The sequence below is a fragment of the Camelus dromedarius genome, chromosome 10 (genome assembly GCF_036321535.1).
Source record: "Camelus dromedarius isolate mCamDro1 chromosome 10, mCamDro1.pat, whole genome shotgun sequence".
Lineage (NCBI taxonomy): Eukaryota > Metazoa > Chordata > Mammalia > Artiodactyla > Camelidae > Camelus > Camelus dromedarius.
The window spans coordinates 3,336,986-3,352,585 of record NC_087445.1 but is presented as its reverse complement, the minus strand read 5'-3'; the positions used below and the strand labels follow the sequence as shown (position 1 = coordinate 3,352,585).

The following is a 15,600-nucleotide window of genomic DNA, read 5'->3' as shown; positions in this document are numbered from 1 at the left end:
TGCCAGAAGGAACCTTAGAAACCATTTTAGGGTTTTTGTTTGTTTGTTTTTAATTAAAGTATAATTGACATACAGCAAAACGCCCAGATCTTAAGTGTTTGGCTTGATGAAGTTTTGATGGTTGTATACACCCTAAACCAGGTAAGAGGGTGTCCCGTCACCCCAACACATTCCCTCAAACCCCTTTCCACCCAGCTCCTCCCCTCCCCCAGCAGGCACTGCTGTGAGACCACGTTACAGATGAGGAAAAAGAGGCCCCAGACGCTGAGTTGCTTGCCTCAGGTCACAGTTAGGCCATCTGAGCAGCCTCTGAATCCTAGGTTCCCTGATCTCCCCGTAGGAACCCATGTGTGGCTTCCCTGGTGCCATTTCCATTTTAATTGAGAGCCTTAGTGGTCACACTTAGCCTGATTATAGCTGCGTTGCCTTGAAGTCCTGCATTTTCTCCCAGGCTTCAGTTGTGACCAACAGTGCTAATTCCCACAACTGGAACAGCCTTCGTCTCCCTGGCTAGTGCCGTTCGCCTCCAGAGGGAATTTAACTCACCTTCCCTTTTGAACAAAGTGGCTTTTGGGGGTGTATCTTTGGCTACCCCAAGCTGTTCTCAAACCTTTTGGGTTCTTGGCTGCAAGAAATAGTCTTGCCCCATGGTATATTTCCACGCAGGCCAGTGGAATGCCTCTTTGAAAAATGGTGCTTCGATAGATAGCATTTACACTTACATCCCAACTTCGTCCTGAAGATGCTCTGCATGGCGATCTGTCATTTAATGTGCTCCGATAGCTTTTCAACAGAGAGCGCAAGCTTAAATTACAATAGCACATTATATACCTACGTAAATACATTAGGGAAAGGGATTGTGGTGGTTAGTCCAATAAATGACTTTTTCCACTTCACAAAATCTTTGATTGGATTGATGCACCAGCACAGTACTGGGCATTGGGTGGACAATTGCGGCCTTTTCAGTTAAATGTTTACCAACAGGCTCCTTAACTCTCTTTCTCCATAAAACACGGTTATCAGTCCAGGGACTTCGGCTAGCATCTAACCTCAGCAATGATATTCCTCCTGTCACTTTATCCTGGCAGACGTGTTTAGGGGTCTCCACCCACTTTTCTTCCCCTAAACTGTGGTGAAATGCCAGTGGGGCTGGAAGCTGTATTCTGTGTACCAGGCTGGTGGAGGGTGAGGCTTATCTCCACAGCTGCGTGGATCTCCTTGGGCAGTGCTGGCCTTGGGTGGGTGAAAGACACTTCAGAAATCTGGAGAGGAATTATTGTTGCAGTCTGCCCATATTGGGGCAGGCTGGCCTTTTAAGGTTTTTCAGTGTTCGTTATGAATCTGGTAAGTGCCTATAGTTAGAATTACAATTTGTAAATTAAAATTAGGGGGATTTTCCATTCTGTTTGAATAAAGGATGTGTTAACAGGTGAAAAAAATAGAGTTTTCTTTGATGTTGGTTTCTTTGGGTAGCTCAGTTCTCTTGAGGCCTCTGAGTCAGGTTCTAGGAATTTTTTCAGCTCCACCTTTGACAGAGTAACTGGCAGTAGTCAAATGGTGTGGGCTGGGCTCTGATCTGTTTCCTTAAAAGGTTAATTCAGTTAAATTTGTATTGAAAGTGGATGGGGGAAAATATTGTATCCAAGTGCTTCTGTATTCCTTAACAGCACAACGCTGAACGGCCTTTGTAAAGAACACCGAGGTTACTTTTCAGTAAAACAGATTGAGTTCTTTTGAAAAGTTGGAACCTGTATTGTCATTTGGTTCACATGACTCATCACTGAGTCCACATCTTTTATTCTAGGACATTTCAGAATGGAATTCTTTAATTTGGTTGCACTGTCCCTTCTTTTCCGAGTTACAAACTGTCCCTGAATTGGAGATTTTTTTTTCAACGGAGCATTGGAAATGCACATCTCTGAGGGCAGGAATTGCTTTTTATTGTGATGGGGGTTGTTTTGTTGTTTTGAGTCTTGGAGGTTTTCGCCCCCTGTTTATTCTAAAACAAGATATTACCACTTTCACTTAGGTTAGAAGATAGTCAATTCAGAATTGGTAAGTATTTTGAAAGGTAATTTTTTACTACCATACAGAAGCGGACAAGCCTAGGTCTCAAATGGACTCCTTTGCTTTTAAGTCGATCAGACCCACTGCGTCTTAGAAGTTGTCTCTATCCGTGAGAGTTCCTCATCTCCATGGCAAGAAGAATAAAACTGATTTACCATAAAGCACATCTGTTTATTTTGCATTGTTCCCAGGTACGCTGGCATTTGTGGTCACATGGAATACCCGTGCCGCTTCCAGAATGCTTCTGCCACCACCCAGGAGATCATCCCTCATCGGGTCTTTGCCCCGCTGTGCCTCCAGGGTGCCTGCCAGGAGACCCTCCTGCCGCTGGTCCCTGCTTGCCTCGCGGCGGCGCACTCCGTCCTGGGAACACACCCGTTCTCCAGGCTGGATGTACTCATCGTCCCTGCCAACTTTCCAAGCCTGGGGATGGCCAGGTACGTTGTTCCGCTGTGGCACCTGGAGGGCATGCTTTGGAAATTCTTTGCTGATTTCTTGCTTTCCCAAAGCTCTGTCAGCGCCGTCACTTGATTAGGTGGGAAGGGCCAGGATTGCTCATGCTTGGACATGTCTCATTGCTGCCTTGAGGGACAGCGTGTGTGCACTCCACCACGTGTGAGCCTTTGGCTGTCATAGGCTCAATTCAATTGCCCTGAAAATAGAAAGCGCCCATCATTGCTGGGATTGAGAACGCACTGTGCCCCTAGAGTGATGTATGTTGGATGGTGGCTGATCAGCGGCTGGTTAGCTTAGGTGGTAAGAGTGTGATGCTTATGGGCCCAAGGTCAGAGTGCTGGGCAGGGTAACACAACGTGGTTCTGAGGCACAGGCTGCTCGCGTAATCCTGACCAGCTGTCTCATCCATTCTCCCCACTGGTCACAAGGGCAACAACTTGAGAGCGCCTGTGTCAGAGAGACTATGGATGGATCAGCGTAAATCTATCACCACTGCTGGAAAAACAGCTCAAAGCAGATGGCTCGCTAGGGGGAGTCGGGGGTGGGGGTCACTTGTCTGGTTAGTATTTTTTAATATAATAAATGTATTATTCTTATTGTTGTCTCCATTCAGCTCCTATAGAAACTCAGGTCCTGCAAGTTGGCCTTTTCCGTGTATGTTATTTATGCCTAAAATTCATTCATTAACGCCACTGTTCATTCAGTAAGAGGTAGCTCGTTCCGCTCGGCGTTTTACCTGGTTATGCACTCAGGATTTTACTTGCTTCTATTTCTGTTTGAAAACCTTAATCATTAACAGTGAATGTGCTTGACTAAGGATGGGAAAAATAAGCTCATCAAAACATGTGACTTTAAGTTTTTCCCTATTAGTCAAGGAAATTCCTGCTGCCAGTTAATTTCCATGCTTTTGAGCAGCTGTCATTTGTGGTGTTTTCCCTGAAAGCTGCACACATTCTTAGTAAAACCCATGAGTAGAAAAGAACTGACCAGAACATTTGCTTTTGATCTTTACTACATACGTATACTTTTTAAAAGCTGGCTGGCTGGTCTTAATCCTTGAGGAGGTCTGAGAAGGTCATTTAGACCGATTTTTATCCTATGGTCATAAAGACAATGGGAATGTAAAAACTCAGATAATTATATGTATTTGGTGATGTGCATCATGTAATTGTCTTGACTGTCTATATATAGAATTTGTCTTAACAAGGGGGCTTCTTTGGTCCCTTTGAAGAGTCTGCTGGACTTAATTTGAGCAGAATTATTGGCGAAGGAAGGGCTGTTCGTTAAATGTTTCTCATTTGTATACCGTTTGGAGGGGCCGTGTTTATTTGGGAGTTTTTAGCACTTTATGAGAGTTGCAGTTTTTCGGGGCATGTCTGCTCACAGTTCCAAGTTCTGACCTGAGGGAACCAGAAGCAGATCATCTTTCATGCAGAGAAACGTACTTATTTTCTATAGCTCCTTCCTGACACCAGTCTGCCAAAATCAGAATTTGTTGCCCTGAAGGCTGGTCTGTAAAGCGTCCTTTTTAGGTTTGCGTGCCTGAGCAGGTAGGCCGTGTGTTTGCTGCTTTTTGAGATATTTAAATTGATTTAAACATGCTTAACTCTGGTTTTTTGTTTTTTTTTTAAAGTAATAAGCCTAAGTACCCTACAGCCAAATAGTACTGGGCACAAATGTCAAAAAATGTGATGGTGATAATAACTTAGCAACAACAAGACTGCTTTTATGCTTGAAAACAGGAGAACCGTACATTTAAAAATTCGTGGCTGGTTGTCAAATACCATTCCCCCCCCCCCTTCTTTTTAGACTGTGGAAATAGTCTGTCCTGGTCTAGATGTTTTCCTGGGCTGAGTTACTGTTCCCTGTATTTGAACAGTGGAGCAGGGATTGTGGCGTCTTCCACTGCCAGCTGGGGGCGGGGAGACACTCTGTTTTTCCTAACTCCGACCTAAATTGATTCCACTTGCTTGGCTTGACTCTCTCGGGATCCCAACACCTTGAGCCACATGTGACTGAGCGGGGTTTATGACTCGGCTGGCTCCTGGGGCCCTGTTGCCTTATTTATGGTCAAGGCTTTGCTTGGGGCTCTATAAAGCAAATGAGGGCAAAAATGGCAGTCTTGTAGGTCAATTTTTTACCCTAAACAGGAATAGAAAAATCCCAAGTCTAGTAGGAGCTGTTCAAAAATTCCTCCACACTGAAACTATCCATTGCCTATTCGTTGTTGTAATGCACTAGAGATCAAAGGATTTCTTGGTAAATTGAATGTTTTTTTCCTGAGTCCATATTTTATAAACATGTATGCAAGATCATAAATTCCATACCTCTGGACTTCTTTTGTGACTAGGTCTTAATCATAATGAATAACATTTTATACCAATTTAGTGTTCCTTTTTGGTAGATGACATTAAACATTCCCACATGAACTCAAATGGGTAGATTATTAATAACCATTTTAAGGAGTTTAAAATATTCTGGGATGATATCCATAATGATTTCACTGTATTTTAAATATTACATATCATAGTTCGTATGAATAATCTTAAAACTCTCCTCTGAGTCTGTTTTTGAGCCTGATTCTGATATTTCAGTAAAGTGAGAAAAAAACACATTTGTACAATTTGAATGTATAATGGTGACAAATCAATTTATAAGGCTGTAAATACACAACATTTTAGAACTTGGGGTGCTTTTCAAACATAGCAGTAACTAGAACATTTATCAATACTGCACTTCATGATTTTTGTCACCTTTAATATAATAGGAGTTACTACTTCCCACCCCCTGCCCCCTTTTCTGAATCACCATTCCAGGGGGGAGATACTTTCATTCCAAGCTGATTTTGAGCAAAATGACTAGTTTGCCTCTAAGACACTATCGACAGTTCCATCCCCATCCTTCTCTCATTCAGTAAGTGTGGGCTTTCTGTTTTTGTTTCACTTTGCTTTTGCCTTCCATGAATCTGCCATCTGAGGAGCCACAGAGTGTACCTTTCTGGGATTGAGCTCTCTGGTGTCTACACGCAGATAAGAATGCATTTTAAATGACTCTCCAATGTATAGAACAGCTCTCTTCCTTCGTGTTGGTGTAATTAACATTCCGCCATTTTCATTGTGTCCTCCTGTTTTCTCAGACGTCCCAGCCAGGGGTTGACTAGTGAGTCTGATTTCCTAGGTATTAAGAAATACATGAAAGGAGTTCACCATCATGTTTACTACTCTTTGTTCTAATAATAATAATGTTAATGGAATAATATCCTGGAACCAGATTTACGACAGTTGCCTCAAAATTAACACCTCAGTCTTACCTCTGTATGTTTATAGTAAATGCTTTGCATCACCATTTGTCTTTCAGCAGTTCACAATTACATGTCACGGGGCATAATTAGCTTGGCAGAACTACCTTGCTGACAGCCAAATACTTTCTTTTTTTTTTTTTCCTCTTCTATTTAAATTTGAAGAACCTCCTGCAAATCATTTCAGAAGGGCTTTAAGTTTAAAGCACCATAAAATTGCTGTGTCTTCTGTAGTTGTGCTTCCCGAAACTCTACCATTCACATATAGCCTCACCCCCTGTCCCTCGTGGGAAATTGAAAAAAAAAAAGGCAGCAGTGTGGTTGATAATAGGTGACGAATTCTGCTTTGACCTTTTCCCCAGTGGTTCTTTACCAGATTGTATTGTCTTGTTCATCTGTTCATTGTCTGTTTATTTACTCACTTATTCATTCTTAAAAATAAATCTCTATTAAGCACGTACTGTGTGCCAGGTAGGATTTAAGATGCCAAGACACAGGGGTGAACAAGACTGCTGAGACCTCTGTCCTCATGGAACTTACATTCTAGCCAGGGAGAACAGACATAAAACAAATACATAAAAACAGATGATTAAGATGTTAACTATGAGGAAAACAGAGTGAAGGTGGTGGCAGAGTGACTGGGGACCAGTAGCATCGTTAGGGTGAGGAGGGAAAGGCTTCTTTAGAGTGACATTTGCAGAAAGGCTGAAGCGGCAAGGGAGCCAGCCTGGTGATAATCTGGTGGAAAAGCATCTCAGGCTGAGGGAAGTTCAAGTCCAGAGGCCCTAAGGCAGGAACCACTGCAATGGACTAGAGAAGCAGAAAGAAGGCCAGTGTGGCTGGAGGGCAGTGAGCTTTGAGAATGGTTTTCCTTAACTCATTTTGGGCACCAGGAAATGACTGATGGTCCACGCAGTCCGGTGTATGCAATGAGACTTGCAAGAGAGGTCAGATCTTTTCTCAGTTTTCTGGGGACCAGCGGTACATATCCATCTCGTGACCGGCTGGTGGGAACCTGACTTGGCTTAGCATCTGCTGTCCTTGAGGAGAATTCTCCACTGAGGGGGCATCAGAGCACTGGGCGCCCAGACTGGCAACTCCCTGTGTGGAGAAGGGAGACGGGTCAGATTACCACGAATTCTTCCCCCGTGGCTGCTGATTGAGCCCTTGCAAGCTTTTTTGACACAACAGGTCACAGGGAGGGAGGCATCGCTTGTACGTTTGCTCATCCTAATTTTTAAGTTTTTCAAAGATTGAACAAAAATAGGACTGATAAGTAAAGCGTACAGAGAAATAATGATCAATTACTGAAATACCTTCAACGTAATTTACAGCAGAGAAAAACCGTGAAACTCCCTATTACACGTGGCTCGTTCTTAAAAGATTTGATTGTGCAATAAAAGGCTCTCTGAATGCTCATACTAGTCCCTGACTGTTGCGCGCCCAGTTTTCTTAAGTACCTCAATTTGCGAATAAACGGTGTGCACATACATGCCCAAGAATGAGCGTAACTGGCTCCCTCTCCGCCCCCTCCTCCTGGGGATAGACAGGGTGTTGTCCTGTTTATTCCTACCTCCCAGCCAACGTGCAGTAGGATCAGCAAAACATAACGTGCTTGCACAAAGGGCCTGTTGTTTTCAGCCTTCTAGTTGTGCTCCTTTCTGCCGGGGAAGGAAGCAGTCATAAATTTCTGTCATTATCTTAAGTAGCAAGGTTTCACGGCTTTGGGAATTCTGCGTTACTCGTTCTTTGTGAGCTTCCACTTGAATTTCTGGATCCCCTAAACCCCAAACTGCCAGACTTTTAAGCAGTCCTCCTTCAAATTTCAGGGGCTGTGACCCCTGGATTTCAAGGCAAGGCAGGATGCAACCGTAGTGATTCTTTCCTTGAGGAAACTGATTTTGAGCTGGAAATCAGTGCACCTTTCGATTCGCCAAGGCTGTCAGCTCCTCTGCTCTTCTTGATGTGCTGTGGATGTTGAGGGTCTGCATGAGAGTTTTATTTCTGTGTTGTTGTTGTTTGTTTTCCAGACTTAAATAAATTCGCAAATTTCCTTTGGCATGGGCTGTTTTAAGAAATATTTTGAAGGAGGATTTCATTCCCCCATTTCCCAGTATAACTCTTTTCTGCTTTTATGAACATGTGGGTGTGAATGATAGAAAGCAGCTCATACCTTGTTTTTTTCCTGTAAAATGTTAATCCTTTGTTTACTGGCGTCCCTGCCGTTGCTGTAGTGCTGAGGAAGTAGAATGTGTGGTGAGTAGCAGTTCCCAGGTCCACCCGAGGTGGCTTACGCCCCCTCAGGTGCATCCCCTTTGTTGCCTTCCTTGTGCTCATTTCTCCACTGTTTTCTATTTCTCTTCTTCTTCCTGAGAAATTGACTTGACTTGATTTTCCTCCTCTCTTATAGAAAGGGGCTTTCCCCTTCCAATCTCTTCTGGTTCTTTCATCTTTCCTTCTCGAAATAGGAACTAGTATTCGTTAGGGGATGCTCTTCTGGGACTCCGGAAGCCCTGGGCTGTGGTGATTTGATCAGCTTTGGTGACCCCCGTTTGTACTGAGCAAGGCGGTAGAGAGAGGTGTGCGAACGCTCTGTGGACTCTTTACAGGGCAGATGCAGGAGAGTCACTGATGTCCCCAGGCCACTTAGAGCTGGGAGGTCAGAGACAGAAGTAAAAGGGCCTCATCCTGGGATGGCTTTCAGAGCCTGGGGTTCAGACTTAGGAAAGACTTACTGTAACCCTCTCCAAGGTGTATATATTTGCTTCAAGATCTCCCTGTGGAAGCCGTGGTGGCAGGGGTCTCCTGGAAGATCAGCGTTCACTCTGGGCTGGTTGTGAAGCAGCTGTAGGATCTGGGTACCAGGCCAGTTCCTGGATCACCTGTGTATGTTGGGCCCAGTTCCCCTCTCTCTCTGGAAGAAAGGCAGGCAGAGTGAACGCACAGATTTTGGCTTAGCCAGAATCTTCTTGCCGTCACACAGCTGTGCTGCATGTCAGATCCAGAAGTAGCGTTTTATCATCATTATGCCACGATTCCTCACCCTCTGAAAGATTACGCTTAAGTGTTTTGTTTTCTTTGAACTGTTCTCCACACGCACAGACTGACAGTCCTACCTTTAGAGAGCACTGCTGGGGCCATCCTTCAAGAGAAGTTGTCAGGCCTTTGAAAGGCCTTGCTGAAGCAATCATCCCTCCACCGACATTGGTAATCTCTCTCTATTGATGTCGTCAGAGGCCCCTAATCTCTTCCAGCCCTTGCGCCTCAGCTGGCCAGTCGGCACTACCTTCCATTTTTCCATTGCAAAAAAAGGCTTGTGTCTTTTCCTTCTCTCATTTATTTCTCTGTAGAGATATCATTCCTGAATAGAGCATAGGACCTGGGGTGAAAAAGAACAATGGAATTGAATGCACAAAGTTGTCTGAGTTGGAATATCCCCAGTCTTGTGGGTTCTCCCTGCTAGGACCGCTATACAGAGTGAGCAAATGCTGCTGGCTTCTGGGCCGTGTTATGTCTGTATGCGGGCACGGATCTGTGTGTGTATTTCTTTTAAGGCTAGGCTCCTTTTGGGTAAAACACCAACTCCAGAAGTAGTTCTCAAGCAAGGCACGATGTATGACTAGGTCTGCTTGGAGGGAACATGCCCCTGTTGTATTACAGCCAATAAGCAGCTGGAACCACCGACATCTGCGCTACCGAGACCTGTTTGCATAAAGTAGGTAAGAAGCTGCCTTGCCGCTTTACCCGACCCCTAACATGTAATTGGAAGAGTATCCCGGCTACCTGTTCTTATAAAGAAGCCTTAACTTTAAAAGGCCAAAGATGTGAGGAAATGCTCCTTTAAAAGTGGATCACTTCTTTAAAAATTGATTACTTTGTACGCTGTATGGGTACGTTGCAAATGTCCACCCTGATTTAACCCCAGGAGTGGAGCTTGAAGTAGAATATGTTATATTTCTTAGTTAACTAACCATGCTCTTTATAGAAGTGACTCCTCAGAAAGTCTAGACATTGTTCTGGGAAGACAGAACGCCAAATCTGCCCTTCACGGTCCCAGTGAACTTGCTGAAAATAACCACCTCCCCTTTCACTATGAAATGGCAATCTTGGGATCCCATTTCAGAAGAGTGTGGATGATACTTGGGCTCCCCGGCCAAAACTTAGGATGGACAAGGAGGCAGGGGGTGCTCTTGTGAGCCTGAAGACCACCACCCCGCCTTTGGTCCTTAGAGGCCAGCTTGCTGAGATATGGGGACTGTGGCTGGAGGATCCTAGTTTTTGAGTTGATCTCCTCTAAGGAGACCCTGAGAACCTTCTTGGAGAGTAAGTCAGCTGCACTTTCTGGCTTTTATCCTACGTGTGCAATTTTTGAACATCCTATTGAAAGCTGGCAGTTGGAAAGTGATGGAAAGGCAAAGCCAAGAATTCATTCAGCAGACACGTATCAATGGACAGGTGTGATAAATACTGATGATTCTCTGGCTACGAGGAAATGTGAGACCTTTAGCTGAAATCAGATCCTTTCTACATTGGTTCCAAGGAAGACTAGTTTTGTGGAATGTGAATGATGTGGGAAAAGGAACTGTGGGTTAATTAGTTTAGGAAATGAACAGATTACACAAAGTTAAAAGGGAGTCTTTACTGGAGGGCTCCTAAGAAAGCCTTGAATATCCTTATTATCCTGATTTAATACCCCATGCCTCTTGAACACAGGGCCAGGGTATATAGTATTCCCCTAAATGTTGTGCCCAGGGGTCCCCCTTCACAGTGTGCATTTCATGTGGCCGTTGTGGTCTCAGGAAAACCACCTCCTCAAAATACACTTTGGGAAATGACTCTTGGAGAAGAAATATCTTCAGTCCCTCGCACAGCTGGCTGCAGAATTCGACTTTGATTCTGTCAGTGGTGGTGAAGGACTTGCCACGTGTCAGGCAGCGGGCAAGGGCCTTGCTGAATGTCAGTGAGGAAGATGGGCTCGCCATTTAGTGCAGGAGGCCTGACACATTTCCAATTATCCATCGATTTAAAAAAAAATTTATTGTTTGCTTTTTTGTTTTGGGGGAGGTAATTAGGTTTATTTATTTACGTATTTATTTTAATGGAGGTCCTGGGGATTGAACCCAGCACCTTGTGCATGCTAAGCACACGCTCACCACTGAGCTGTCCCCTCCCTATACATGGAGTTTTGAACAGTCACCCCTCCCATATATTTATATTTAGTTATAAGTTGTATACACTTAGTAGAGTGTTAATATATTAGGTATACTATAAAATACATGCAAAAATAGAAATTAAAAAGAATGGGAAAAAAGATAGTTTTTTCAGTCTGGGCCCCACCACAGAGACTCTGATTCAGTGAGTTTGAGGTGCTGTCTTGGCACCTGGAATGTGAACAAGTCCGCCTGGGCGATTCTGCTGCAGGTGTTATTTTGTGGGGATCATGCGGGCAGGTGTCTCTGGACAGGTGAGCGGGAAGCTTTCACAGACTCTGCACCCTGCCATCTTCTCTCGGGTGGGAATGTCAGGCTGAGGGAGGAGGAAGGTAGGGAAGCTCCTTGGTGATGCTCGCTGCTTCTCTGTTACTTGTAAGGATGATGTGTCCCCGGGGCTGGGCCTAGTGACAGGCCGGAATCCTGGGCAAGTCACCAGGTCCCTGGATTGTGTTTTCATCCGTGGAAGGTTGATGCACGCAGGGCAGGACTTTACTCCCTGGCCTACTTTTCTTCTCTGGAAAAGTAAGGGGCTGATTTTGAATTGCCTGCAGAGTGTCTTAGAGCCCGAACGTTCTTTGATTTGATTAGGTTTGAGTTTTATTTTGAACAGGAGTGGGGGTGATCCCATTTCATTCAGTAATTTACATCCATGTATATTTTCTTTTTGATCTAAGAACTAGTTAGATCATAAGCCTGTGATTTTCTTGTACTCAGGCACCTGGGCAGCAGTAGGCGTTTAAATTTTAGGCCCGCAAGCAGAAGGCTCAGAAGGGACCTCTCTTACTCCTAGTTAATTGCAAAATAAACAGATCTCAAGGGCAGGGGCCCCTTCGTTTCATAATCGCCGCCTCTGCTCTGTGCACCATCAATGCAAAACAACATTTCCAAATACTGCATGAGGAGCGTGCTCCATCATCGAACAAGGCTTTTTGCCTTCAGCCCGGCAATTGACCGCTCAGACCCCCTCCCCTCGTCCCCTCAGAGTTAGCAGCTAACTTGTTCCCCCCACCCCTTGTTTTTAGCCTCCAGATATCTCCATTTGCAAGCTAATAAGTTGCACGTACATATGTTTGAACAGTTGTCAGGCTTGTCTGCTGCTCAAACTGTGCTTTGGTTTAAAACAAACAACAACAGAGAACCCGGGGGTGGGTGGGGGGATGGATGAAGACATTTCAGTTGTACCTGCAGGTGGTGTTGTTTTGACCTTGACAGTTGGCTTTAAACGACCTGTCAAGCACCTTTGTGTGCTTCTGGGCACACCCACCTGGAAGATATTATATCCCCTCAGCTTTATGTGCCCCAGCAGGCAGGCACTAGGTCCCTGGATTTTGTTTTCATCCATGGAAGGTTAATACATGCAGGGCAGGACTTTGCTGAGAGGGGCCCAGCTACAAATGCTGTTTTCATTTAATTCTGATTTCTCTTCTCCCTTAGCCTAACCCTCCTCGCCCCTAGGCTTCCCCCCTCCACCCTCTGCAGACCCCCTCCACCCCAATCAGCCTTCTCTGCTCTTTCCCCCCACCTCTGCTTGGCTTCAAACCATTTCTTCCTGGCTTTGAAATCTCCTTGCAGAGCTGCAAGCAATCAGGAGATTATGGACCCCAGAACTCAGCAGGGCACACTGCCTGGTAGGGGGCTCGGGCCCTAGTCCCCAGGCCACTGCAGGAAATGGGACCCAGAAAGCCTGCCAGCCTTCGCCACCCTGGCCGCTTTGCTGTTTTGGTAACCAGATCCCCTGGGTGAGGGGAGGGGTTACTTCCTCAACTTAAGTGCTGTCTGGGGAGACAGACTTCTTCAGAAATGATTCTGACCTTCCCCATGGGGTTCAGGGTCATCTCTGTTGAATCTGTTTGAATTTTGTCTTTTTAAACTTTGAGTCTCTCCCCTGCCTTCTGAAGCCATACAAACTGGTGTCCGGAAGCTGGGGTGAGGAGACTGAAAGGACAGATAAGAGAAGCCCCTTGGATTCAGCCTCCATGCTTGGCTAGTTTCAAGTTACCTGAGGCTGCAGATGATGGCTCCTTATTCAGGGAACCCCTCTTCCTTAGCTTCCGTGGCTAAGGCCCCAAGCTGTTGAAGGCAATCTACACTGTATTTCTAAAGGCAGGGATGAGTGAGGGGGGGGTGCTTGTTCTCAAGACCAAACAAATGCACATCTTCTCATTCTGTAATACTTCCTCCAACGTATGAAAGGAAATAGGCCCAGATCCAGAAACTTACCTTTCTGATGCTGCCACCACCAGGAGCATGTCCCACCGTTCAGTCATTTACAGAGGTACCTGGAGGAGATAGTCTCTGCTGTTCCCCTAGATTCCTCCATGATCTATGAGATCGGACTCGGGATCTGGGTGGAGGATCAGTGCTAGTCAACCCGTCCTCAGACCCCAGGAACCTCCCAAGCCATGGCGGTTCATCATACTGTCTCCTTCCGGGCTGCAGACTACTTACGTTTCATACCCTCTGCCCCAGGGGCACCTCTGTATCAGAATCTTACTGCGTAACTTTGGGCACAAGTCCTGCCCTGGGATTTCCCGGTTGACATTGTTGCAGCAAAGTGTGTTACAGCTCGGTGTTACAGCTCAGTTGTGAAAGCAACCTGGATCTGGGCAAGAGACCAAGCAGCACTCGGAAAGTTGGAGAACTCAGGTTTATTACGCCTGCGGCCCCAAAGGAGTTAATACTCCAAACTCTGGACCCCGTCTGTAGGTTTACACAGGCTTTTATAGGCTGCCAGTCTATACTTTGCAGCATCAGATGCAAATAAGGTGTAACAAAGGTGACTAATTAGGAATGAGCTTTGTAGAAATGGACTAATCAGGATTGATAGAAACGGGCCAATCAGGAGCGAGCTCCATGCAAATGAGGCACTACAAATGGACCAATCAAGAGTTAGCTCAGGGAACCAACAGACTCTTAGGGGTAAGTTCCGCTTTCCTAGAAGTAAGGTATTTCAGAGTAAAAAAGTGAGACAATGCCACTGGGCCAGGGAACTGAATGATGCTGGCAGGAGAGTAGTGGCCCTGCCTGCGGGTCCTGCCATCTTTTTCATAGGGCTTCCCACCTCAGCATGAAGATTAGAGGAGTCTGAGACATATGTGCATGAGAGTGACTGGACTATGTTTCCCATGACCAGGGACCCTGGTCTCAGAGAATGTAAGAGAAGCAGAAATATGAGTGAGAAGTGGCAGTCATTCGTGTGTCCCTGCCCTTACCGTGGGTCTGTGGTCCTTTTATTTGGCCCAAGCTAGCTGAGCTGGGTTTCTGTCATTTACAACCTAGGGCCCTGACTAATTTATAAGGGCTACTTCTTTGCTGCTACAAACAAAAGCATCTTTAGACCTTAGGACTGAAAAAAGGAGTCAAAGCTTGAGCAACTCTGGATCCTTTCCCTTCCAGCCTTCAGATTCTTTAACGATGATACCACCAAACTCTTTGTTGCTGGTAGAGTGTCTCCATGTATATATGTTTGTGAAGATCAAATGAGAGAATATATATAGAGAAAGAGTGTGGAGTTCTCTCTCTCTCTCTCTCTCTCTCTATATATATATATATTTTCTCATTTGATCCTCGCAAAAAAGCTCTCATTCCCCTTCCATGGCCCAGCTGTCACAGATTCCCCACAGCTTCCCTCAAGACCAGCCCTGCTGGGGCGGCTCTCCCCAGCCTGTCTGAGACCTGGCATTCCTGTTACTGAGCGAGGCCTCTCTGCCCAGCCCCTCCCATGATTTGCCTACTTTCTGCTCAGCCCAGCAGTTTATCTTGTGAGGTGATGAGTCCCAGCAGGTGCTGACAGCGGGGATTAGGGCCTAGGCTTCTGTGACTCTTGGCCTCCGAGGCTCAGGGCAAGTGGCTCCTAATGATGGGTTGTTTGCTTGAGCTGAATGGTGCAAAGCTATAGGCCCATGCATGGGTTGTGAGCTAAGCAAGGGCAAGCCCCAGGCAACCAAGTACACTTAATACCTTCTCAATGCATTTATTTTTCCTTGGTTAGCCTTTTGAACTGCCATGCTCTGTTACTGCTTGCTTCTTCCGACCCTTAGGACGCCATGTGAGATGGTGGAAGGAGAGCCCTGACTTTGAGTCAGAAAGACGAGGTGCCAGTGTGACTGTGCCACTGACTGCCACAAAACCTAGCCCACTTACTCGTTTGTGAAATTCCTGCTCACTTCCAGAACTCTTGTGCACATTAGATAAGATCATGGGTAAAATGCCTGTTACATCGTAGGCTCTTGGCAAATATTGGTCCCTTGTTTCAGCAGGCTTGGAAAAACCTTGGTAGTTTTCTGGATCAAAAAAAAAAAAAAAAAAGTTAAGATTTGTTGCTTATTAGTGTGCCTCGGAGACTTTAAGGTCCCTACCAACCCAGGATGTCCGAGACTCTCTGAAATCATAGCTGCAGGAAGAAGATAAAAGTAGGTATGATAAGTTACCATAGTCGTATGGAAACATGAAAGGTTTTCTTCAAAGAGTTACTGAGTCCAGATTACTCAAATAGTACAAACGGGATTTCTCAGTTCACTGAAGGAGCATTTTAGAGTAGTACCTACATTCACCTACCTTCTTGTT

The 15,600-nt window shown here is 45.4% G+C and overlaps 1 protein-coding gene and 1 long non-coding RNA gene across 8 annotated transcripts in view; one reads left to right on the top strand and one right to left on the bottom strand.

Annotated features, from left to right (window-relative positions):
• AOPEP (aminopeptidase O (putative)) overlaps positions 1 to 15,600 on the top strand; it is a 324,357-nt gene that overhangs the window by 69,217 nt on the left and 239,540 nt on the right. For all 7 annotated transcript variants that reach the window (XR_004135281.2, XR_010382565.1, XM_031447198.2 and 4 more), the window contains exon 5: positions 2,259 to 2,504. Coding sequence is in view for 5 of the 7 variants with exons in the window: in XM_031447198.2 (XP_031303058.1) it covers positions 2,259 to 2,504 (246 nt within the window). In the remaining 2 variants the exon portion in view is untranslated. The remainder of the gene's footprint in view (positions 1 to 2,258; positions 2,505 to 15,600) is intronic.
• On the bottom strand, positions 5,939 to 13,626 carry LOC135322240 (uncharacterized). The gene is made up of 3 exons (XR_010382568.1): positions 13,255 to 13,626; positions 7,395 to 9,200; positions 5,939 to 6,922 (listed from the first exon to the last, which is right to left on the bottom strand). It is a non-coding gene; the product is annotated as an uncharacterized LOC135322240 (long non-coding RNA).